This window comes from Erinaceus europaeus, chromosome 10, assembly GCF_950295315.1.
Source record: "Erinaceus europaeus chromosome 10, mEriEur2.1, whole genome shotgun sequence".
NCBI classification, from domain to species: domain Eukaryota; kingdom Metazoa; phylum Chordata; class Mammalia; order Eulipotyphla; family Erinaceidae; genus Erinaceus; species Erinaceus europaeus.
In genome coordinates this window covers 106,686,015-106,700,651 of record NC_080171.1, presented here as the reverse complement: position 1 = coordinate 106,700,651, position 14,637 = coordinate 106,686,015, and the positions used below count along the sequence as shown (strand labels likewise).

At 44.3% G+C, this 14,637-nt stretch overlaps 1 protein-coding gene across 7 annotated transcripts in view; it reads right to left on the bottom strand.

The window, feature by feature from the left end:
* Positions 1 to 9,199, bottom strand: part of DAPK1 (death associated protein kinase 1) — a 205,484-nt gene extending 196,285 nt beyond the window's left edge. Inside the window, exons 1-2 of one of the 7 annotated variants that reach the window (XM_060200469.1) lie at positions 9,108 to 9,199; positions 7,764 to 7,933 (exon numbers count right to left, since the gene is read on the bottom strand). In XM_060200469.1, coding sequence (XP_060056452.1) covers positions 7,764 to 7,825 — 62 coding nt within the window. In that variant the 5' untranslated portion in view covers positions 7,826 to 7,933; positions 9,108 to 9,199. The other 6 variants (XM_060200466.1, XM_060200465.1, XM_060200467.1 and 3 more) reach the window with 6 other exon arrangements.
* Between the last annotated feature and the right edge of the window lie 5,438 nt (positions 9,200 to 14,637).

Here is a 14,637-nt window from a genome sequence, read left to right as displayed (position 1 = left end):
AATATTAAAAAAAAAAGAAAGGAAAATCATTAAGTAAGTGCAGAGAACTCAATGACCAAAAACGAAAACAGTCCTGTCCAGTGTTCCCCCTCCAGCTCTGGCCACCTACTGACCAGCTGCATGAAGAAAGCCACCTGCCAGTCTAAACACTGGCCAGACGAACGAAATGAGAAAGGAAAACTTGATCATTCATGCTTCTAGTTGTCTAAACTGTTCTTTACCCAAAGAAGTCACGCCCCTCCCACTAGTGGGTGACTTTGTCTCATGACCAGGAAACGGGTGGGGAGAGAGCATAATAGTTATACAAAAGCCTTGGGAGTCAGTGGCACAGCGGGCTAAGTGCACATGGCGCAAAGTGCAAAGACAGGCGTAAGGATCCTGGTTCAAGCCACCGCCTCCCCACCTGCAGGGGAGTTGCTTCACAAGCGGTGAAGCAGGTCTGCAGCTATCTTTCTCTCACCCTCTCTGTCTTCCCCTCCTCTCTCCATTTCTCTCTGTACTATCCAACCACAACGACATCAATAACAACAACAAGAACTACAACAAGAAAACAAGAAGGGCAACAAAAGGGAATAAATAAATAAATAATTCTTTTTTTAAAAAAAGCCTTTTATGCCTGAGGCTCTGCTCCAAGATTCCAGGTTCAATCCACAATAAGGCAGAGCTGAGCAATACTCTGGTCTCAGGATGCCTCCGCCTTTCTCTGCCCACCCCTTCCTTCATTAAAATAAAATATTTTTACAAATAAAATAAAATTACATTTTATGGGGACTGGGTGGTAGCATGCCTAGTTGAGCATGTTACCACACAAAGGACCTGGGTTCAAGCCCCCAGTCCCCACCTGCAGAGGGGAAGCTTCACTAGCAGTGAAACAGTGCTATAGGTATCTGATTTTCTCTATTTCCCCTACCCCCTCAATTTCTCTCTGTCCTCTCAATATAAAAAAATTATTTTCAGGAGTCGGGCGGTAATGCAGCAGGTTAAGCGCAGGTGGCACTAAGTGCAAGGACCGGCATAAGGATCCCGGTTCAAGCCCCCGGCTCCCCACTTGCAGGGGAGTCACTTCACAGGTGGTGAAGCAGGTCTGCAGGTGTCTATCTTTCTCTCCCCATCTCTGTCTTCTCCTCCTCTCTCTGTTTCTCTCTGACCAATCCAACAATGACAACAACAACAATAACTACAACAAGAAAACAAGGGCAACAAAAGACAATAAATAAATAAAAATATTTTTTAAAAATAATTTTCTTTTTTTTCATTTTTCTTAACTTTATTTATTGGATTGAGACGGCCAGAATTCAAGAGGGAAGGGGGAGATAGGGAGGGAGAGAGACAGAGAGACACCTGCAGATCTGCTTCACCACTTGCAAAGCTTTCCCTCTGCAGGTGGGGTCGGGGGCTCGAACTGGGTCTTTGTGCATTTTAACATGTGCACTCAATCAGGTGTGCCAACACCTGGCCCCTTAGAAAGGATTTTTAGGATGCTGGGCAGTAGTAGCACAGTGGGTTAAGCACACATGGCGCAAAGTGTAAGGACCCGTATAAGGATCCCTGTTCGAGCCCCCAGCTTACCACCCGCAGGCGGGGTCACTTCGCAAGCAATGAAGCAGATCTGCTGGTGTCTATCTTTCTCTCCTCCTGTCTGTCTTCCCCTCCTCTCTCCATTTCTCTCTACCCTGTCCAAAAACGACAGCTATAACAACAATAACAGCCACAAGAAGGACAACAAAAGGGAAAAACAGCCCCCAGGAATAGTGGGTTCATAGTGCCTGCACGGAGCCCCAGCGAGAAAGAACCCTGGAGGCAAAAATAAATAAATAAATATTTTTTTAATAAAAAAGAAATAAATGATTTTTTTTTTAGAAATAAATGATTTTTAATCACCTTTTATTCCTTTTATACAATATCCCCAGTTAGGTAAGGAACACAAAGCAGTTGGCTTAAATTAAATGTGAGAACATCTAGTACATTTCCCTGCAAGAAACCAGGGGATTTTCACAATGGTCAGGCAAAGGTAACTTTGACCTTGACCCACCACACCATCTCCCAGAGCTCCCAGCAGAAAACATTATTGCTTCTCCATCCCTTCACCTCCTGGAAGGAAAATTATCTTTGTCTTCAAGAAGTCACAATTTTGTGGGGGAGACAAGAAGACCTGTCTGACAGTGTAGACTCTTCTGTTAGAACACTTACATGGAACTAATGAAATTAACCTGAACATTCATCTCCACGAAGTTTACCGCAGGTTATTTATGGTTTTGCAGGGGTCTCTGTGTCACTGGATGAGACATAAGTCTAAAAGGAAATAGGAGCCCCAAGAAGTCAGGTTCAATGATCCTTGGCTTCCCCGTCTCTTAAGTATCTCAACCCCCAGCATTCCTGGCCCCATGAAACCCAGCTTATACCTGTCCACAAATCCAGAGACACATGGTGAATGCTAGAAAACAAGCAACTAATCAAACTACCATTCACAACTATCATGCCTTTACATCCTAGAAGGCTGTAGATCTTCCCAAAACGCACAGGACTTTAACTTCACTGACGTTAGCTCTAATACATATATTTTGAGCTTTATCTTTCTTAAAATTTTGCAGCCCTTCCTATCGAAGGAAACATCTGAGGGTATGAGGAAGCAGAAATGCAAAGAATAAAATCACAATCAACACAGCCATCCAGGATGACCTCATTAGTCCGTTAGTCCACCTCGTGAGCCTGCGGATTCACACTACCAAAAAGAAAACAAGCTGAAAGCCTCTCCTGCTCCCATCTGCACCTGATTGCACTATTCTTGGGACTCACCTCTGCAATCCACAGCAAACGAACTGAAAAGATGGGCTTAGACTTCCAGAGCCCACTACAATTCCTTTCTTCAACTACAATGCCTATGGATCTTATGCCAAAATAAAAGTTGCTTTCAACTTGAATTATTAGCTCCCAGCGAACATCCAAACCAACGTAAAATATTTAAAGTGCCACCATGCTGTGTTTAAAAAAGGGATCTTGTGCTTGGAAATTTTGGCTGCTATGAACAATATCATTCAGTCCCACAAAAGCACACGCAGCTTTTATTGGTATGACTGTAGTCTCGAATATCCCAAGTACACTTCTACCAGAGTCACTGTTTATTAAGGGCCATATGTATAGAGACATCTGGATACCTGTGCATATGTGGATTCCTGATATTTTACATACATTATACCATTTATTCAACCAGCAATCATATACTGAGCACTTACTAAGTACCATGCATCTAATCAAGCACGAGATAAATAGTAATAATAATAATGAGCAAGTCCAAGGTCACAATCCTGTGGCAACCTGTGGGAAAAGCAGGTAATCAAACAAATAATGACTATGTCATGTGATAAATGCTGTGAGGGAGAAAACAGGTCATTAAAAATAATATCCTGTTGTTAAAATTTCCGGACGGCTCCAGCTGGCCGGGCTGGCTTCACGGTGGTGAACAGAGACGCGGAGACAACGGCTGGGCAGGGCAGCTGTATTTCTTTATTAAGGAACAACGATTCACAAACTAAGACAAACTAATCACCAAACAGAACTCTGCTGTCTCTTTGCGGCGGCGCAAGCACTCTCTCTTTTACTCTGGAACTCAGGAACCCTCTCCCTTACTCTCGAACTCAGAAACTCTCGCACTCTCGCACTCTCGCACTCTCGAACTCCGGAACTCAGGAACTCTGTCACTGGGGAACTCAGGAACCCAGGAACTCTGTCACTGGGGAACTCAGGAACTCTCGGACTCCGGAACCCTCTCCCAGGGTCCCTTGGGGCGGGGCCAAGCAGGCCCGCGAAATTAACAGGACTCATCCAATTCTCTTGGAGGGGGAGGGCTAGAACAAGCCAATGTAAAGCATACGACAATATCCTAGGCAGTGACTATGCGTCAGATGTTTACAGACACCGTTTCTGATTTTCACAACACCTTCTAAAGGTAGATGTCTCCCTACTTCCCAAATGAGTGTGCTCTGGTTGTCCACACAACATACTGCCTCCCTATTAGAATCAGAATCTGCATCCATTCTGTTCTGAACACTGCACCTGCCTGCCTGCAGTAATGTGGTCAGTCTTCCGTCAAACTTCTGCCCAGCATTATCTAACACTAACATAGTACACACCCTGGGCTAGAGGTCCACAGAGCATCCCTTAAAGGAACTTTTAAACTGGCTGCAAGGAGCAAAGATTAATAACACAAAGCAGGAAAGCAGCGAGGCACTTATCAAGGACCATGGGAATGACTCAGATTATTAGATTCTTAATGGGAGAAATCACTGTAGAGAGATGTTTTTAGGAGGTAGGACACAGTTCTTAGGATCATGTGAGGGCAGACTGCAGAAGAGGAAAGGTCAGTCTTCAGTCAAGCTGAAGACTGTTCAGAAAGGTGCTCAGAAGTCTCACAGGTTAGACTGAACTTGAGCCAAGGCTGACTTGTCCCTGTAAGAGCAGTGATTGTGGGACAAACCAGCCGGCAGTTGGCCCATATGCCAACTGATAAGGAAGTTAAGTCTCCCTGGGGCACTTAGAGGGCCCAAGTTAAACAGCAAAGGGAAAAAAATCTGCATTTCTAAAAAATCCTCCCAGAGACCTAGACTGATGGAAGCAGTTCTTTGTTCAGCCTCTAGGGATTCACAGCAGGACCCTGAAGATGGCAGGCAATACAAAAGAGAAGACGGTCTTGTTTACTGCAGGGACTGAGTTCCCATTGCAGGGTAAGCAGCTTCAAGGCCAGAGCTCCATCATGGAGAATCAGAGTGGAGACCAGTCCTGTCAGCATTGGCTTCCCGGTGACCCTTTCCCCACAACAGGGCCTCCCTCTCCAAAATTAGTAAACAGAAACTTTAAAAGAATATTGAGTTTCAGGACACATTAATAGCCTGCCTGGAACACCCACACGTCTCAGTCAGTCTTCTGATGAGATCTAGGTTTGTTTTTTTTAACTCTTTGCTGTAGATAAAATACTTCTTCATGCACTAGATGACTTGATGTTCACAAGAGCCATGAAATAAACACAAGTCCTCTCACTTCATAGATGAAGATCCGCCTCGGGGTCAGAGTGGGTAAATGATCTACCTGCAGATGGTGATAAAGCTCGCAAGTTACAGAGTCAAAATCTGGGCAGGGTATTTTAGTGCAGTAGTCTGTCCTATCACTACTAAATTCATCAGAATATCCCAGAATGAAGTTCTTCATAGCTGACTGCAGTCCTGGGTACGTGTACACACACACACACACACACACACACACACACACACACTTGCACATACATCCTGTTTTCCTAAATGTAAAGTAACAATAACAGAAATGATGTATTTGGCTTGTTTAAAAAATCCGCCTTCCCTCCTTGGGTTGTGGACTTTGTTAAAGTGCACTTATAAAGAATGGCGCTATTATTTAGATGACTACTAAAGATAAGTGGGTAAAGTCTTCAATTCCAGATGTTTATCTACTTATAACTACTGTCTTACAACCGCCTTGCATGGACACTGAGCATCTGCCTGCCCATTTCCATTTTCTGCCACTAAACTCCTGCCTCTTCTCCCAGTCTTCTCTCAGTGGCACAAGTCACATGGTTCCTAGATGCCTACCCTATATTCAGACTTACTTTCAGGTAATGGCAAAACATAAGTCCCGTGAATTGAAGAAAACTTCCCCCAAATCTACCACTTACCCCATTTTTAGACATAAAGAAGAGCAGTGATACCAGATAGACAGATATGTGTATTTTTTTTCAAGAAAATCACAACTCCCAGCTGCTTTTTTTTTTTCAAAGCACTTCCTGAATTCAAATTCACAGGTCACATAAATTAAATTATTCAATAAGTCTGTCAAGTTGTCTGGTGTAAGGGGGGGGGAGAAAGGTTATATATGGAAATATAAATAGAACCAAAATCAGAGGAAAATGCTAATGACAAATGAGCTCCCCAACCCTCTTAGGAGGCAACGGGTTAGACATCATGCTCACGACGTAAAGATCACAAACTCACTAGCCATGTAGCCATGTAGTTTCTCTTCCTCTCCTCTCCTCTTTCTCCACTTTTCCTTTCTTTTAGCACATAATTCTACCAAAATATCTTAATGAAAATAAATTTACTTAATCTATCAATCAATCATCACATCCAATTTCTTTTTATAAGGCAATTTATATTTGAACAGGTCACACCATGCAGGTAGAATTAAGAAGTTTTTCTTTTATTTATTAGATAAAGACAGCCAGAAATAGAGTGGGAAGGGGGTGATAGAGAGACACCTGCAACACTGCTTCAGCATTTGCAACGCTTTCCCCCTGCAGGTGGGGACTAGGAACTCAAACCCAGGTCCTTGAGCACTGTTAACATGTGCACTCAACCAGGTGTGCTACCAACCAAGATCCAGAATTTCCTAACTGTTTTTTTTTCCCTATTCCCAAAGGAAAGCTCCATCTACCACTCTTCATACTGAAAACCACAGGAACCAAAGAACTTTAATTTCTAGTTAAACAAGTATCTTTACCACATACTCTTAAACCTTAACCTTAAACATAACCATAAAATATGATTTTTGAGAGCTTTCCTTCTCACTTTTTCACTCAGTAAATCTTCAATAAGTCCGAAGCTCCTTCTAAACACAGATCCCCAAGTGAGAATGAGTCCTTACTATACATACACAGGAATATTCTGACACAGTGATTTTTTTTCACTCCATACTACTATTGAACTTTTTTTTCTTCTTAGTTAAGCTTAACTTTCATAATTCTGATGAAGTACTCTAAGGTGTGGGTGTTCCTTCATTTCCTTTTCATGAAGCCATGAATCTGGATTATCAGGTATGCGTGGAAAAATACCTATTCTGATACACTTACATAAACACATAATTTTACTTGTTTGTTCAATCATCCTTCTGTCTACTTTACTCACAATACAAATATACTCATTGCACAAGCACATATTATTTATGCTGAATTTAAATTTAAGTGTGAAACTGTACTTTTGGCTAAGACTCGACCAGAACTCCATACATCCTGTTAAATAACCAGTCTAAGGGGAACCCATCCATCCCTTAGGAGCCCCTAAAGAAACCATTCTTTGTTCACACAGAAACTGAAAGACTTTACATTGTCAGAAATACAGCTTGCACAGCAATGGAAGGTATGCTTTGAATCCAGATAGCCATATTAGACCCTCAATCAACATAATGAATGAAAACAAGGCAGTCACTAACACCAAATGGACAATTAAATTCCAGGAAGCTTCAAAATCTCCAATGCAATATCAAAGTCTGGCAAGTCTCCCTCCATTTATGACCTACAGCAGCAACAATCGCTCATGCTACTTTGAACCTTAAGATAAAGGTACTAGGATTTTAAAAGTCATTTAGTTTGTATTTTTATGTGTAACTTTCACCTTAATTCAGTTGCAGTTGTGTCTTAGTTTCTGTTAAGACACTGTCAGCTGTCTGGAAAGGCAAGAGCTGACCAGTTACTGCAGACTACTAAATCTGTTTTTTGTCTAAGGGTTTTTCTTGATCAATACACTCTGTATCATACTCTAATGTTGAAGCCCGTCTCCCTTCCACTTCCCACTTCCCTGGGTTATGTGGTTTATTTCTGGTCCTTATCCTGGGCAGAATTAGTAACTCTTTTCTCTATAATTTGCTCATCTCCTGGAAGGACTAAGGAGATGCCTGATTCAAACTGTATTTGTTTACCGCCCACTACTCCCAATAGTATGCATCCCCGCAAACCCAGTAGCTTGTGCTTCAGACACTCTCAGTACCTGCCAAGTTCCTCGCCGGTATCATAGTAGTCATCCACGTTTTCCTGCCTGAACACGGTCATGATAAACTGTCAAGTCTCACCAAAGCCCAGCGCACTTCAGCTCCGCTTTCCAAACCATCACCAACGTTTCTGCGCTTCCGTGGGCCCCTCATACATCAGTCTCTAGACCTTACAAAAATAATAATAATAATAATTAATAATAATTAAAAGCAATGCTAATAATAATAATAATAATAATAATAATAATAATAATAATAATGCAAGCCATTAAAGGAAGCACCTCCCCAGAGCTAAGAGTTCAAGGCTGCAGACCAGGCCGTCGCATTCCCTCCCTCCCCGCCGGGTGGGGAAGAACACCCTTTGTTAAACCCGGGTCAGGGTCGCCCAAGGCCCGCATGGCAGGGGCGCGCCCACGGGGGTCTAATTCACCGCACCCAGGGGTCCAGGTCGCGGAAAGCGGCGCGCTGAGCCACGGATCAGAACCAGTTCCGGAAGTGACTGGCCTGCCCGCCTCCCCCTTTCTCTGCACACACGCCCACCCAGCTCCCCACCTCCAGGGGCGCGGCGGAAGAATGAAGCCCTCGCCCGGGCGGAGCGCGCCCGGCCGAAATAGCATCGCGTCCCTCGCCAGCCTGCGGCTGCGGTGCAGCCCTCGCGCCACCCCTAGGATCCCGCACCTCTCGGCCGTCGTGGTCACCCCCCTCCTCCCTCGAGTCAGGCTGTCCCCAGAGGCACATTCCAAGCGACTCCCGCTCCGTTACCCGGTCGACCCGGCGTGCGGCCACCCGGGGGAGCAGGGGAGAGAAGGGAGCGGCCGAGGGAGGCGCGGCCGCCGGCTCGCAGTTTCCATGCCCTAACACAAAGCGCCCGGCCTGGCCAGCGCCACCTGTTCCCACCCGGCCCGCAGGGCCAGGGGCTTCTTCTGGGTGGGAGTGGCCCCCACTCTCCCCCTTCCACCCCACCCTCGCAATCAAGTCCCCCGCACCTTGGCCTTCCCGGCGTTACCCGGGTAAACCCCACCGCGCGGCGGCAGCGAAAGCAAAAGCAGGCGGCGGGACCCGGGAGAAGCCTGCGAGCCGCGCGCGGCCACTCACCCGGGCGCCCGGGAGCTGCCCGCGTCCCTCCGGAGCCCGACCGGGGGCGCCACGCCGGAGACCGGCGGGCGGCGGCGGGGGCGCTGGGAGCGAGCGAGTCCGCCCAGGCGTCGGCTCGGCCGGGTTCTCCCGATGCCACTTCGGAGCAGGCAGCCCCCCTCGAGCCCCTCACCGCCTTCTGGGCGGAGGGCGACCGGCGAGCGGCCAATGGGGACCCCGCGGGCGGGCTAGCTCTGTGGCCCACCCACCTCCGAAGTGCACGGGCGGTGCTGCTGGTTCTGCGCAGCGCTCGCGGCTCCTCCCCGGTCGCTCGCGGCTCGCTGGCGCGCTCTACCGCGCACACCCCCGCACACACCTACGCCTGCTGCGGGGGCGCCCCACCTGTGACACGCCGCTATTCTGCCCCTTTGGGCTGAATGTTAAGAGAAATGTGACTCCTGGTGTAATGAACGTCCAGTGTGAGTGTGAGCCAGGCACAGTCCTAAGCACGCAGAAATCACAGAGCCCAAACAGTTTTGTCTTTTTTTTTTTTTAAGTACCTGTCCACGTGAAACTTAAGTCCTGGTGGGGAAGACAGACAAGCGAGTAAGCAAATGAGATCATAGTTAGAAAAGACAAGTTCAGGGAGTCGGGCTGTAGCGCAGCGGGTTAAGCGCAGGTGGCGCAAAGCACAAGGACCGGCATAAGGATCCCGGTTCGAAACCCGGCTCCCCACCTGCAGGGGAGTCGCTTCACAGGCGGTAAAGCAGGTCTGCAGGTGTCTATCTTTCTCTCCTCCTCTCTGTCTTCCCCTCCTCTCTCCATTTCTCTCTGTCCTATCCAACAACGACAACAACAATAATAACTACAACAATAAAAAACAACAAGGGCAACAAAAGGGAATAAATAAATAAAATAAATATTAAAAAAAAAAAAAGAAAAGACAAGTTCTACAGAGACAATGAAATAAGACAGCAGTATAGAGAACGAAGAGCTGGGGAGTGGGGGTGGGCTGGATTAGATGGGTGGAGTGACTCTCCAGGTCACGTGTTTTGAGCTGAGCTCTGAAAGGTAAAGTATGCAACCAGGGAAGAAAGGACAGGGGTCTCACAGATCCAAGGAAGCAACAAAGGCTTTGAGCCAACAAGGTATCCAACCACTGATGAGTTGACATGTGGCTAGCTCCTCATGAAGTGTATGCAAAACACATTGACTTCCAAGAGAGTACTCAAATAGAGTGAAAAATACCTTGTGACTCTTTGTGTTTTAACTACATGCTCAAATGATAGTGCTAGAACGCATCATTAAATTTAACCTACCTGCTTTCCCTGTTCAGAATGTGGTTCTTGGAAAATCTCCCGCTGCCTATCTAGCTTGCATTTTAGGTTTTAGGACTGTGCTGTTCTATTCAGAAACTCCATGGTGGCTGGAGGCCTAGATCCTTTCTCTTTTTGTCTTACCCCATGTTTCCACCAAACCTTTGGTGACGGGGAATCTGTGGGAACAGAACGAATAAAATCTGGTAGGGACTACTGTAGATCCCCAAACGGACAAACTCTTACCTTGCTACCTAGGATTATAAAAACAGTTTCTCTGGTAAAGTCATGGGTCCCTTGAAAATAGATACCTAAAATAGATCTACTAGCTTTTTCCAGAACAGAGACCCCAAATGTTCATCTGCAATACTCTTGCCTTTAGGTTCACAATTAGTCAACAATTTGTTCTGCTTTATAATTTTTTTTAAAGGTTTTATTTACTTATGAGAAAGACAGGAAGGGAGAGAGGGAGAGAGAGAGAGAGAGAGAGGGAGAGAGAGAACCAGACATCACTCTGGTACATGTGCTGCCAGGGATCAAACTCAAGACCTCAAGCTTGAGAGTGCAATGCTTTATCCATTGCGCCACCTCTTGGACCACTCTGTTTTATTTCTTAACCCTTTTTCAGCCACCAGGTTCCAGATGCTACCATGATTCCAACCTGACTTCCCTGGGCAGATGACCCCACAATTGTGTCCTGGAATCCCACCTGCCCCACTAGGGAAAGAGAGAGACAGGCTAGGAGTATGGATCAACCTGCCAAAGCCCATGTTCAGCAGGGAAGCTATTACAGAAGCCAGACCTTCCACCTTCTGCACCCCATAATGACTCTGGGTCCATACCCCCAGAAGGATAAAGAATAGGAAAGCTGTCAGGGGAGGGGATGGGATACGGAGTTCTGGTGGTGGGAATTGTGTGGAGTTGAACCTCTCTTATCCTATGGTTTTGTTAATGTTTCCTTTTTATAAATAAAAAATAACAATAATAAAAAAGAATAGGGAAGCTATCAAGGGAGGGGATTAAATACGGAGTTCTGGTGATGGGAATTGTGTGCAATTGTACCCCTCTTATCACATGGTCTTGTCGGTGTTTCCATTTTATAAATAAAATTTCTTTTTTTTTTCCTCCTCCAGGGTTATTGCTGGGCTCGGTGCCTGCACCATGAGTCCACCGCTCCTGGAGGCCATATTTTTTTTCCCCCTTTTGTTGCCCTTGTTGTAGCTTCGTTGTGGTTATTATTATTGCCCTTGTTGACGCAATTCGTTGTTGGATAGGACAGAGAGAAATGGAGAGAGGAGGGGAAGACAGAGAAGGGGAGAGAAAGATAGACACCTGCAGACCTGCTTCACCGCCATGCTCTTAACCCACTGCGCCACCGCCCGACCCCCATAAAAAATATTTTTTTTAAACTATTTCTGTGAACTTGCTGAGAGTTTAGATGTACATCACTGTTCAAATTCCCAGATTGTCTAGAGCAAGAGAATTTAAACTCTTTCTGGTTCAACAGATATTTTAAACCATAGAGATTTTGGCATCTTAGGAGGGAAAAAATGTGCTTCTCCAACCATTTGTCTGATTGTCTTTTTTTTTTTTTAATCCATTTTCTGAGCAGGAGTAATGGTTTATTTACAGTAGTTATTGACACATTGGTAAAAGTTCTCATCTCACCATGATAGGTGTCTGCAAAATATTCTCACCCCTAATTTAGTTCCTTTTCCACCATCATGCATCAGGAACCCAAAAGCCTCCATCCCCACCCCCACTCCCTCTTTGCCATTCTTCCGCAGTCTTTTGCTTTGGTGCAATACACCAAGCCCAGTCTAAGTTTTACTTTGTATTTTCCCTTCCTGTTTTCATTTAAGTTCCACCTACAAGTGAGATCACCCCGTATTCCTCTTCCTCCTCCTCCTCCTCTGACTTATCTCACTTAACATGATTCCTTCAAGCTCCATCCAAGATGAGGGGTAGCAATATCAGACTGTTCTCTTAGAGAACAGTTTAGGGCTGGGGAGACAGCATAATGGTTATGCAAAGAAGGATTCATTCCTGAGGCTCTAAGGTCCCAGATTCAATCTCTAGCACCCCCATAAGTCAAAGCTGAGCAGTGCTCTGGTCTCTCTCTGTATCTTTCTCTTTGTATTTCTCATTAAAAAATGAAATACATTTAAAAAAAATATTTTATTTAATGACCCACAGAAGTGGTATGAATTCATGATGGTGGAATCAAGGAAAGGCTCCAAATTGGGAGATGATGTTAGCCTAAGTAGTGGGTTTGAGAATTAATACAAAAGGATCTTAGGAAATGAGAAAAACAGTCAAAAATAACAAGAAAAAAAATGATTCATCTGCAGAAAATGCAAATGAATACATCTGTTGAGAAGGGGAGGGGGTCTAAACCACAGATGTTGGGGAGAATTTGGAAAGTGCTCATGGATAACTGCTTTTTTGGGTGATAACTGCTTTTTTGGGTGATATTTTTCCTACGCAGTAAGTCCACACCAAAGAGGAAGAATGACTTTGTCTAAAGATGAATATGTCTTACCTACCCTTATTGACAAGCTGTTCTTGGATGATTTCCTGGGGGTAGTGAAAAGACAATCACAGTTTTGGGATCTACTATTAAGAGAACTATTCAGCATTTGAATAACTTTGGATGTGTCACTCACCACTGAGCTTTGTGAGTGTGCTAATTAAGATAAAACCATTATAGTGGGGGGAAATGTAGCATTTTCAAACAGTTTCTGAAAACTCAAATCAAGAAGTAGACCCAAGGGACTGTGTACTGGTGCACCTTGTAGAGTGTACCTTTTGCCATGTGCAAAGACCTGGATTCAAGTCTCTGGTCCCCACCTTCAGGGGGCAAGTTTTACAAGTAGTGAAGCAGTGTGCTTGTGAAGTAATGCTGTAGGTATTTCTCTTTCTCCCTCACTAGTTCTCCTATACCTCTCAATTTCTCTCTTTCCTATCAAATAAAATAAAAATAAAAGGGGGAGAAAGGGAATAGTCACCTGTAGTAGTGGATCCTCATACAAGTACCAAGCCCAACAATAGCTTTGGTGGCAAATGGAGTCTACAGTTTCTCCAATAAATATGAATGGTTTTGAGCGGTTTGCATCTAAGAAACTGATATGGAATTAACACTCCATAGCATTCTTCCAAGGTTAGGTGATAAGGCAATAGTTTCTCCTTCCGTCCGTCTCTCCACTCTAGAAATCTTCAGCAGCCATGGTTACCCTGGACTGTCATTGAGAGAGATCAAACTACAGAGAGAAACCTAAAGAAGTTGATTGCTCCAGTCCTACTCTCACCCCCAACTGTTTGTGTTTTCACAGTCTAATTTCTGTGAACACAATAAATGATTGCTACTGTCTTAAATTAAATTGCTACTGTCTTAAATTAAATAAAATGCTTTGTTATGTATAAAGACATAATTTATGGCAGGGGTAGATAACATAATGGTTATGCAAAGAGAGTCTTATGCCTGAGGCTCCAAAGTCCCAGGTTCAATCCCCGCTACCACCACCAGCTAGAGCTGAGCAGTGCTCTAGTAAAAAAAATAATAATAATAATAATAAAATTTAAAAAATGACATAAGTTATAAGAAAGTTAGAAAGTTAAACACTGGTGGCGCAGTGGATAAAACATCAGACTCTCAAGCGTGAGGTCCTGAGTTCAATCCCCAGCAGCACATGTACAAGAGTGATATCTGGCTCTTTCTCTTTCCTCCTATGTTTCTCATTAATAAATAAATAAAATATATTTTAAAAAGTAGAAATTATAAAAAAAGAAAGAAAAAGAAAATTAAACACTTAAAACCAAATGCCAGGCAGGCTGAATTATTCTTCCACCTTTTTAAATAATTACTATTATTATTATTATTATTATTTTGCCATTAGTGTTGTTGCTAGAGCTCCATGTCAGCACTACAAATCCACTGCTCCCAGTGGCCACTTTTTCCTTCTTTCTATTTTTATTTGACAGGACAGACGGAAATTGAGAGGGGAGGGGAAATAGAGAGAGAGAGAGAAAAAGACAGATACCTGCAGACCTGCTCACTGCTCATGAAGAGTTCCCCCTGCAGATAAGGAGCAGGGGCTCAAACTCAACCCTTGAGCATCCTAACGTGCTCTTAACCAGGTGCACCAGTGTCTGGCCTCCACCTAATTTTCTAATAACTTCGGATATTAGTTGTTTCTCCCACTTTATATTTTAATCTACTTAGTTTCATCACCTGCCACATCAAGGCTACTGTGTCCATATTTCTCAGAGTTGCTGGGACACTCTAAAGAGTTAATGCCTGAAACAAGACTTCGCACATTATTAATTTGACATATTTTCTGTCATTTTCCAACCAAGAAGCACTCCAAGCAATATCTCCCCAGTGGAAGACAATAATATAATAATTTTAAAATGACTCATAATTCAACCTGGAAAGGACTTTTATGAAAATAGCTGAACGTGGTGTAGGCTGTGGATCATGGCA